The sequence below is a fragment of the Bidens hawaiensis genome, unplaced genomic scaffold, assembly GCF_021521415.1.
Source record: "Bidens hawaiensis isolate Kalapana, Puna unplaced genomic scaffold, B.hawaiensis_p1.1 tig00024874_1, whole genome shotgun sequence".
Lineage (NCBI taxonomy): Eukaryota > Viridiplantae > Streptophyta > Magnoliopsida > Asterales > Asteraceae > Bidens > Bidens hawaiensis.
The window spans coordinates 39,471-51,665 of NW_027493952.1; the positions used below are offsets into that span (position 1 = coordinate 39,471).

The 12,195-nt window shown below is 33.0% G+C and overlaps 1 protein-coding gene across 1 annotated transcript; it reads right to left on the minus strand.

The window, feature by feature from the left end:
* Positions 1 to 774: 774 nt before the first annotated feature.
* Positions 775 to 4,148, minus strand: LOC143570341 (uncharacterized). The gene is made up of 3 exons (XM_077056014.1): positions 3,959 to 4,148; positions 2,912 to 3,321; positions 775 to 1,905 (listed from the first exon to the last, which is right to left on the minus strand). Exons 1-3 carry the CDS (start codon positions 4,025 to 4,027, stop codon positions 798 to 800), a joined length of 1,587 nt encoding a protein of 528 aa, XP_076912129.1. The 5' UTR covers positions 4,028 to 4,148; the 3' UTR covers positions 775 to 797.
* Between the last annotated feature and the right edge of the window lie 8,047 nt (positions 4,149 to 12,195).

A 12,195-nucleotide genomic window follows, 5' to 3' on the forward strand; every position in this document is an offset into this window, starting at 1 on the left:
ATTATTCGAATGTTTTACAACTTTGCTCGTATTGATAGAGTTAAATAACACTCAAAAGTAAGTAAACAAAGTTTCAACCTTGCTCATGTTGATAGAATTGATATACAACCTATTCGAAACCATCACAGTATTCGAATGTTGTACAACTTTGTTCGTATCGATAGAGCTAACTGACATTCAAAAGCAGGTACATAGTGTTTTATCCTTGTTCCTATTTGAGAGAATCGATACATGACCTATTTGAAATCATCACCCGTATTCGAATGTTGTACAACTTTGTTCGTATTATTAAAGTAAAATAACTTTTAAAAGTAAATAAATAGATCCGACAATATGTGTATGCAGTTAATTCGGTCATAGGTTAAGCAATTATTACAAAACCATACTAGCTGTCGGGTCGGGTTTCGGGTCATCACCGAAAAAACCCTAGTTATCAAGTCGGGTTTCGGGTCATCACAATGACAACATTCATTGATGGGCAAACATATGAAACTTTTACATGGGAAAAGTAAAAGAAATGGTGAATCTTGAAAAGATTTGATTGATATGTCACTATGTTCCATAGGGATGATGGTAAAATATATAAATATATAAAATTACTGAAATATATAATTATGTACACGTGGACAACAAACAAATAAACAAAATGTTGAAATGAAAATTAATAACACAAAAAAAAAGAAATAAACAACTACTAACAAAACTGAATTTGTACATAACCACTATAACCACTATCTGAAATTTTTGGATATCCGACTTTGAATACTGGTACCGCAACCGATATTATTATTATTAATCTAACAACTTAAACCTTCATATTTAACTTGAATTGGCCTACTAAACCCAGTTTGTGACAATAAGTTCCCAACAACTGCAAGATCTCTACAAAACACACCTTGAAATGTATTTTTCTTCTCAATTTGATTAACATTCTTGCTTGTAATCGTTGCGGTAACGCCCGGTTTTGACTCGTCTTCTTCCAAAACTATTTTCATAACCTTCGAGTACCCTCGTTGAATCAATCTATACAATAACAACGACGACATTCTAGCTCGGTCCTTAACCGAATCCACATCTTGTTCGTCCGAAAACTCACACCTATCAATAAAACTTGTCGATTTATCGGGATTATAACGCAATGTGAGTAATAAATATGCCCTTTCCAGTTTGGCTTGTGAACACCCGCGTCTTAACCCCATTAACGCGTAATAATCCACGGTACCAATTTCACCACCCGCGACACGTTTTTTTTGTTCGTTTATTTTAGCGGCTATTGAGCAAAGTTTACCCGGTATTTCATGGTACCCGAAACGTTGTCGTTTCCACGTGGGACCCGGGAGTTTTCGGTCGCGTAGGATCGAGTTGTATAACAATTTTAAATGCTCGAGATCGTGAAGCGAGTCGGTTAAGCAGTTTATGCATTTGTAAAGTGATGATCGGGTAGTTAGCGCTTCGATACACGACGGGTCGAGCGCTAACGTCCGGTTACAATCCGTGATCGCTTCCGCGATCCGACCGGCGGATTGGTACGCTTCCGCGCGGTGCATATAGCATTCCGCGAGGAAGCGCTGGGGGACGGACCGTCGTCCGTTGATTATTTTCGTAAAATGTCGGATGGACTCGGCGTAGAGGCCGGCTTCCGCGGTGGCAATTGCGGCGGTTTTGCGACGGAGGAGGAGTTTAATGTGGCTTAGGAGGTGGCAGATGGTATCCGTGTCGGTTCGAGGCGGTGTTTGTGGCTGGTTGATGGTGAAGAGGTGGCTGGAAGAGGCGAAACTGTCGTCGGACCAGCATATGCTTTCGCGGCGGTGTGCGGCCGAGGCGAGGCGTTTTCCGGCTTGGAGGAGAGCCATTGCATCCTCCATTAAGCCTAGGTGGCAACATGCTTGTCCTAGAATCAAGTACCTGAAACGTAGACAGTTAATTCAATCGTCGGTACCAATTCTTTGAGCTTTTGGTACCGGTACTGGTACGTTACTATACCTTTCTTACTTAATTTTGTCATGGGTACCAATAACAAACATTTTCGATACTAGCACCCATATTAAATGATTTTGTACCGAGCTTATTTATAAATTGTCACGGTAAAAGTGTAAAACATAATAAATAAATAAATAAATAAATTTTTAAGATACTATAAATGCGTCAAATATAATAAATTTATTAATATTTATATGATAAATATGTTAACAATAATATAGATAAAAAAGATACACTCTCAAATACTAGATTATTTAAAAATTGATGTTCATTATTTTTTTTTAATTATTGTTAAATATCATAAGTTTATTAATATTTCAGTTTTATCCTTCCAAGGTATCTTTGTGAAAAGCAACGAAAACCGATGAAAAAAAGTTGGAATAAGGGTATAGGACTAACTACCCGAATAGCACTTGATTAGAACTCACAACAATATAACTAATTATACAGGTACCGATGAAACAAATTAACAATTATTAATATAAATAAAAAAAATACGTCATTAAATACTAGTTTATTTCAAAAATTAATATTCATCTTTCTTTTAACATAATAATAATAATAATAATAATATTAATATGTTTGTTCAAACCCCACAAGAGGCACAGTAAATATCATTTGGATGTTTAAATAATAATAATAATAACAATAATAATAATAATATAATTCTCGTTTTCCAAGGTATCTCCGTTTTTAACAGAAAAATTCAATGTAAAACAAATCAGTAAAAATACATGAAAAACAACGAAAATCAATGAAAAAACACGGTAATAAAACCGGTCTGCCTGAGCAGGACCAAGACCGATTTTATTTCTTTTTACCGAGTTGAAAAGAAATCGGTCCCGGTACCAGTAAAACAAATAACAATTATCACTTAACAAACAATATGAACAATAAACAACAAACAGTTAACAACTTAACATTTAATTACCTCCATTGATCTTCATGATCTCTATTTTTACCAAGTCCATTAACAATCCTCTTCTTCAAATCCGAAACCGAAAAACACTTAAACGAGTGATCCGAACGATCAGGCAACAATTTAACTCGTTCTCTAGTAAACGATTGCGATTTATCGGATAACGAAGAGGACGACGACAATGACGAAGACGACGAGTCATCGTTCGACAATTTAAGGCTCGGGATGTAATCTTGAAGCATATTTGCCACTTCTGTGAACCTTCTTAGGTGAAGTAGTGTTGTGGCTTTTAGTTCCATTGCGGGTTCGTGTTTCGGTGATAATGCGAGTGCGGCATCGAGTAAGGCGATCGCGGTTGCAATGTGGGTGTGTTCGTGTGACGCGAGTAAGGTTTTCGCGTCTTTTGTGTACATTTCGACTCTCTGCGAAAGTATAGGGATCAATTATTAATAAATTAATAATTTAATATCGAACAGAGGTCAGACGACTGTTTTGTTAAAGAGTTATTAAGGTTTGATCGTCTATGGCCTGAACGGTTGTGTTGGGTATTAAAATTTATTGTTTTTGACATTTTTGTGATTGGAATGGATTTCCGAATATTGTTCAAACAACCGTTCTGACAAATAGTTTTAGGTTTTACATTTTTTTTTCAAAATGGTTGTACGGATATTAGCCAAAAGGTCTTCATGATTTATGACTAAAAATTTCAAAGTTTGACCATCTATAAAGATAATTCAAAAGATCTTTTTAATAATAATTTTCAGAGTTTGATTTTTTTGGTCAAACGGCTGTCTGTGTATTAGACAACAGCCGTGCTGACCAATAAATTTTAAAGTTTGACTTATTATGGTCAAAACGGTCGTCCGGATATTATATTATATCCGACAGTAGTTTGACTATCTTATGGTCAGAGCAGTCGTCCGAATATTATTCAAACGACTGTTCTGACCAATATTTTCCAAACTTTTAACTTTTTCATCAAAACGACCGTCTGAGTGTTTTGTGTACCGTCGGTCGTTTTAATGTAGCTATAATAAGCAACATTAAGCATGCACCCACCTTTTTGTTTGTGAGCCACCAATACTTCTTTTCAATAGCTCCATGAGAAGGTGATGAATTCATTGTCATTGTTGTTGATCAGAAGTGATGAAGCTAAGAATGAAGCATGCTTAAATTCATCATTGTATAGAGAAAATGATAATAATATGTGTGAGAGAGAGAGTGTATATGTCTATGTGAAGACATGTGTGTGTGTTAGAATGTGAGAGAGAGGTGGTTTAAATGTAACACAAGTGCCAGCTTTGACCTCACACATAGCTTTCATCTTTGTGTTTTCATTGCTGGCATTTATTTATTCATTTAAACCTAAAATCTTATATTATATTAAAACTTAAACTAATCATTTCTTTTTTCTTTTTATTAACAGCACGGATATAATAAAGAAAAGTACGAGTAAACGGTGGTTTTCGTACATGTGGTTTGTCGAAACATGCGGTTTTAATCAAATAGCTTCAAATTTTCGATTTTCGTCTATGTGGTTTCATTTCACCTCCAGTTAACCCGAATTCATTAACCCCGTTAAGTCTGGTCGTTAAACTCATCAGCGTACCCTTCACGTGAGGGGCAGTTTTATCCTTTTTTCCCCAAATACACCCACCCCTCACGTGAGGGGGGCTTAAGAATTACGACGGGGATTGATTTAGGTAGAAAAAGGACAAAGTTGCCCCTCACATTTATGGGTATAACGACCATACTTAACGGGGTTAATAAATTTGGTTTAATTGCTAGTGAAATGAAACCATAAGGACGAAAATCACACTTTAAAACTATTGAACTAAAACTGAATATTTGAAAAGACCAAAAGGACAAAAACAACAATTCACTCTTTGTTTTAATAGTGTACTTTAATCCCACTTTTACACGTAGATTGAACATAAAATTGTGATACTCAGTTATTTTGAGAGAAAATCGTGATACTTCAATATAATATCGTTGCACGATTAAATTGATTTGCTACATGAACAAAAGAGTGATACATAAAAGTATAAACAACATTAATCATCCGCTTAAAAGTTATATTAAATCGATTTAATAGTCGGTACACGAATGAAAGGTGTTGCGTGAAGAGACGGTACGTGGTGTAGGAAAATTAAACAGTCGTTACATGCAATAAATGTGACGCAAATTAAAGACATGTAATATTCAAATATGTTTTTTTATTTTCTCTATCTTTAAATATTTTTATAAATTTATAAACTTTTTTTAGCTGTTTATTATCATAGAAGATCATTTCTAAAAGTAATTAATTATTCTATACCCGGATGTTAGTAATTGAAATATTTCATTATTAAAATTTTTACGTTTATTAATGATTTGATTTCTTTCTTATTTTGGTACTTTAAACAAAGGAATAAGATAAGCCTTAACGTTTACCATAAATGAAGATTATATTCTTATAAAAAAAAACATTTTTTTTATTAAACTATTTTTAGCATCCTAAATTTTGATGACTAGGATTTATCGATTATGACTCATGTTGATTTACTATCTTAAACATAAAGATATTTTAAAGATCTTTACTAGTTTAATAATATTGTTGTTTCCTTGAATATAACAATGTCCTAATTTGTTTTTTTTTTTTTTTTTTTGAACGGCGAAGCCTTCCTCCTACTATTTACATTATACCACCATTGCCAGGAATCGAACCCTGGACCTCTCACCCAAAGGCCAAAGCCTTTACCATCCCACCAAAGTGGAGATGGCAACAATGTCCTAATTGAAGCACTAAACCTAACCACGACCAAGATTTTTGGTTTCCGTAATTATCCTTGCATTAAAATTTGGAAAACACCATTACCAAATTTTTTATTATTTATTTTTTTATTATGTGAATTTTTTTTAATAAAATATAATGTTTATATCAAGAAAAAATACAAACTAAAATTAAAAGGTGTTAAAAAGTTATATAAAAATACGAGTAATCTAAGTTATAAATACACAACATTTGTATGTATGACATCAACATGGTTGATACTTATCCAACTTTAAATAAAGGTTTGTGAGACCAAACCTTGTTTGACAAATGGTTACAAAGCCAATTTATGTTTATGCATCACAATTAAAGAAGTTAGTTATGTATTTAACGTTTATTGATTATCATAAACTTGACTAATGTGCTAGTGGCATATACTGTTTCTAGCTTGTTTCTACTTAAAATGTTCAGTTATGTATTTTACGTCTAGCGATATGATATGTTTCGTGGATGTAGTAAGACAAAAAAGAGAGTTGGGGGCGAATAGTTATATAACCGACTTATGCATCACAATTAAAGGAAATAAAAAATGTTATATACGGTTTAAATTGTTTTATACTTCAAAAATTGGTTATATACTTAAGATTTACTGATTATTATAAACTTGACTAATGTGCTAGTGTTATGTACCGTGTCCAACTGTTTTCTACGTAAAAAATTGGTTATGTATTTAACGTCCAATGATTAAATCATACAAGACTATAGACAAGTTTGCATCAATTGTTTAATAGAGTTGATAATGAACATATCAAAACCAACTAGAAACAATAAACCCATAATAATAAACTTGTCTAAAAATAAACAAGTTTCTTTGTTTTTCTCATATCCTATTTTATTAGCAACCTCCTCTTGGTCTCCTTTTATCTTTCAACATGTGTGATGTGGAATCTAAGTTCCTCCTTTGTATTTTATGAAAATTTAAAGCAATCACTTTTTAAAAATATTTTTCTACAATTTGTTGTATTTTATGAGACATCTACCTATTAAATATTAATCATAATTAAATTATTAAATTAATTAATTATGATATCTTTCGGTTTTAAGAACCGGTTGAAATGTTGAACAAGCAAATAATATTGTAGTTTTCGGTTTTGGGAATTTATTGTTTTGCTAATTTTAGCTAATTGTTATCATGTCTCTGATCCAGTGGTTAATGGGTTTTTCTTTAGATGTTTCCTTTTAGTATATGTCATGGGTTCGAATATTTTTAGGATCAAACCAATACTAGACTGATAATTTGTAGGCTTAATGGCTTATCATGGAGTCAAAACGCTATTAAAAGAAACATATAAGCTAACTATTTATACCAACCATTACAATATCAACATATGTTTAATTTAATATATACCCTAATAAAATATTATTTTGTAATAGTTTTTTAAAAGTTAAAACCTCACAAGGCTAACCTTGTCATTTCAAATATTAATAATAATATGTAAGGAAACATGTAGGTGAAACTGACCCTCTCATACTGTGAGGCACATGAATAATGTCTTTATTCTCTGGTGGAACTACAGAAATAAGATAAGAGGTATAGGGTAATCAAATTGGTGTTATGGAACCATGATAGAAGCCTAAGACAATACCAAGATAAACATCACAATATATGTTGATAAAGGTGTTACATTAAAATGTAGCACTAGAACACTATAAGGTCTTGCATTTGTGAGCAAAAACGTACTTAAATTTTGTTAATCAAAATAAGCGAAACCTAAATTTTTGAATATAATGAGTGGTTTAGAGGTGTATGAGTTTATTGTTCAGAAAAAGAAAAAAAAAAGATTTGTAACTTTATTTGATATTCTTGGTCTTTGCACGAATTTGCTCAAGGGATTTCTTCATTTCCTAATCTTATTATTGCATCAATACTCGTCAAATCCTTTTTCAACAAATTAGTGGAAATTATATTGATTAACACCGAAGAACATGAACTCAACACATATTATGAATCTGAACAATTACACAGTGAAATCCCAAATTGAATTAGGGCTAACACAACTTTATTGGTTACGAAAGTAATTAAATAAACGGGGATGAAAATGATACAAGAATGAAATGAAATCAAATTGAACAAAGTTAGCGAACCTTGTTAACATCTAAAACGATCCCTTATTTGTACTAACTAGCCGTTGCCGCATATCAACAAGCTATCTTTCAAGAAGTACAAATAGGTCCCCGAAGATTCTCCCATAGTACACTTTTATTCGAAGTAGTAAAGTCCCATCTAGTACATCACTTAACAAACGCTAACAATTTTATCACGTGTACGCAATACCAACTTTGGGGAAACAATTCAACTCTAGAGAATTATCTACCTCGTAGTAACCTACTCCAGGAATCCATATCTGGTCAAACATGATGTTTAACTACGGATTAAACTAAGCAACACATGATCCAACATCCTTTTTTCAAAACTATTTGAATGCAATGATTCAAACCTTAAACAACGCCAAAAGGTGATACACATGTGGCAAAAGTTGAGGGATATATTGCTAGCAAATTAGCAAATTTTGGTGGTTCCACAAATAATAATAATAATATAATAAGATGTAGGTATGCTAATACTGTTTTGGCCATTTACATAATTATTTATTATATCTAGTATTAAGTTCGTAACAAGTTTAAGCGATACTGATCAAATTCAAGTCACTTCATCGCAACAACACTACGTTTTTTTTAACTAGTTTACATGAATTTGTTCATTTATAAATTGTACTGGTCTTAACTTATTACATGTTTATTCATGGAAGTGGGTGCTATGTGACCTATAGATCATGCCACATCACTTAATGCATCCCACCTGTAACCACGTGTCACGTGGGTCCCACCATCTCAAATTACCTAAGTCGATACAAATGAGGAATTCACGGCAATCACTTTTACATAAATTTGCATAACAAAACAAATAGAGACTTAAAAGTCTACACAAAATAATTCTCACATATGTAGGTGGTACAACCATGCATTGCACATAGTACAACTTAAATATATGTAGTACAATTATTATTCATGTGGCTGGTGTGATTAACAATGAATCAATCAAGTGACCAACCATGTCAACTTCAAATATAATTCTAGGAAAACAACTAAAACTATTGTCATTCAATACCATACATTTATATAAACATAGTGAGACACATAGTTGTGTGTATTTGTTTGTGACATTATAATGTATGTACTATGTACATAAGTGAATATTATAAGTCATTTGGTTGGATTTGTAATACACGTGTACATACATTAAAATAATGTCACTAAAAAGACAAGGATTCGACTTTTGTATTCCCCGTTCCGGTTGGTATCAATTAAGTTTGTTAGGTCACCAACACTAAATAAAAAATAAGTAAATATGTAGACGGCCAAAATAGTATCAATAAACGTACAACTTATGATCAAACCAGCATGAATTCGATTAGGGTTGGTCAGGTTCGTTATGTTGTCTGCACTAAACCCTACAAATAAATCAGTTAGGCCTAAAACAGTATTGTCACTCGTGTAACTTATAACATGTTTAAAATGACGTTTATTTGGTCGGTAAAAAACGAACAGTCATGCGGAGAATCGCCGCAAATTCGGTCGGTATAAGCTATTTTTGTTATATTTCTGGAACTAAAACCCGAAAATAATTTTGTCAAATTAACATATTAAAAAAAACATAACTACAACAAAAACGGTGGCGTTGATGCGAATTCGAATAGCATCGATTGATTTCGTTACAATTCTGAAACTTAACCAACTTTTTGGCAAATTAAATATAATACAAAACATTAAAAACCTAAAAAAAAACCTAAGAAATTACTATAAAAATGTTTCTGGTAACAACCATGAATATTAATATACAGTCGTCGTAATCAACGCCTCACTAAAAAGAAGTTATATTATTGTAGGACCACCACAGCCCATAGGTTTGCTACATAGTCAATTACAATACTTATATATGTATGGTATGAAACTTTTTGTTGTTTAACAAAGGTTTTTTCGTTTGGGGGTAAAGATGTTTTTAGAATATTACTGATGAAGGGTATGGTTCAATGAAGGGTTAGGTGGGGTTATGACTATTGTGACAATATTGAGGTAGGTTAGGGACCATTTGGTGTTATGGTCCCGGGTAATTGAGACCATGGAGTGTATATAGACTCTATAAAGCTATAAGGTGAGGAACCTTTTTATAAAGGTAAGTAGGTGTAGGTGTCATTTGGAATGACAACTAAGCATCCAGGATGGATATAAACTATTAATTAATGACGTGGCATTCCAATGTAGAGTTGTATAAACCGATTAAAACTTCAAACCAGGTTTAGGTTGAAACTGGGATGAGTTTGGTAAAAAAAGTCAAAAGTGGTTAAGATCGGTTTTGTTTCGGGTTGAAACTGATTTCTTGAGCAGACCATGATCGGTTCCGGTTTAAGTTTTAACCGGTTTTTTCCTGTTTTGGCCAGATTCGGATTGGTTAATCGATATGGAATCGGTTTTGGTGAAGAAAATTACAAATCGGTGCGAACCTACAGTTTCAGTCGACTCCAAACCGGTTTCTACACAATCCATCAAACCGGTTCGGATTCGGTTCGACTTTCGATTTATTTGCCCACCTATTCCAATGTACAACTATTTCTTATTTTTTTAACAAGTAACTACCTTCAGTATTTGAGTAAGCCTTTCTAATACGAGATGTTAATCGTTAATACTAATTTAACGCTCCATAACTCACCAAAAACATCATCAAGAAGGAAACTCGTTACTGTTAAAAAACGGCAATGAGTCAGGTTTCAAACTTCAAACCATAAGATCTAAGATTAACTACCGCTCCAGTATTTCTTGAGGAATTATCTCTGCCAATGTATAACTATCTAAAACTGTTTTTTTTATAAAAAGTTTCAAAATGTATTTGTTGAGGAATTGTCTCTAGCATTTGTAGGACACACCAACCTCTATTTTTATTTAGACCACATGCAAATGCCATGGACTGTTTGTAAAACACTCCCCTTTTGTGATATGGTAATTAGTTTCACAGTTTTAAACTACCATTCAAAAGATTTTTGTTGGTTTAGCTAAGGCTAGGCTTCCCCAAGGTTCAAGCTCAGCTCGAGAATTTTACCTAGCTAATTTTGGTTCTAACTCGATAAAACTAGCCGTTACGAGGCAGAACCTACTCAACACAAAAAGAATCAAGATTCGCTAAAGTTTTTAATCTTGAAAATAAACACATATAAAATGAATTAAATATTAACTTATCGTTTTAAGTCTGGTTCATGATACTATGTGCTGGGTTCGTAGACTTTGGTTAGGCCAAACTGTTAGTTGAACAAGAGACGGGCGCAAAGCAGTCGGCCTTAAGCCCAACCCATTTGAGATTTCTAATTTACCAAGTTACAAACCTTAATCCAGTCTATATATATATATATATATATATATATATATTATACTTATGTACTTGTAACCGGTTATCACTCAATAAATAATATCTACTTGTCACTCATGAACGTAGATCAGTCTCGACTGAACCACGTCAAATTCTGTTGTTCGTTGGTTGCTTTCATGTGCGTGCATGATCCTAACGTGATCAAAGAAAACTTTTACAAAGTGCTCATGGCAAAACTAATATTTTTTCTATAAGATTACTATAATTTAAAGAAAATGATTCGGTTGATTAAAAATTTGCAAGGTTGTCAGTTAGAATCCCGAATTCACTCGGGTTTTCGTCTAACCATGTGTTACGTCGGAGAGTTTTGTTCTTGTGGTGACACAACGACTATCAAGTGGCAGTCAGCGGTATGGTTTCCCGAGGGAACGCCTAAGCCAGACTCTGAAGTCAGCGTTAGTCAGATTAAGATAACATAGTTTAGCATGGGACATCAATGCTCTCCAAATTTCGAGAGTAAGGTGACCTAACACGTAAAAAAGTTTTTGTTTAAAAAAAATCATATCTCATATATAGGTAGCTCCGCCCACATAAGCCTAACCTCTTTTGCAATGGTTAATTGGCATTGCATTGACATATATAAAACCAAAATAGGCACATGCATATTAATATTTGAGGGGTTTGATGGAATTAATTATTATGGATGTGGATAGACTACTTTCACATTATTAAGTTCTTATTCCCGGTGATAACGAGAGAAAAAGTATAAAAAGTTAATAAGTTGTTATGGTTGGTCATGAGTTGAAGTCAATCATCCATTTGGGTTGATTTATAAGTTACAACTAAAAGAAAATTAGACTTGTTTGTTAAAAGTTTTACAAGAGTAAACAAACAAACGTATCCGGCAAAATTTCATTCGTTTAGGGTGGGGGGGGGGGGGGGAACATGAATATACGTCTTTCTATCAATCTATCTAGTGGATAGATAAATTGCTCTTAGCGAGAATTAAACATATCAAACTACTTGACATAAAAAACTAATGAAAATTACGCTACATGATATTCAAATATTCATACTAACCAAACACATAATCATATCAAAATAATGTTTTGGTGTTCAAAATCC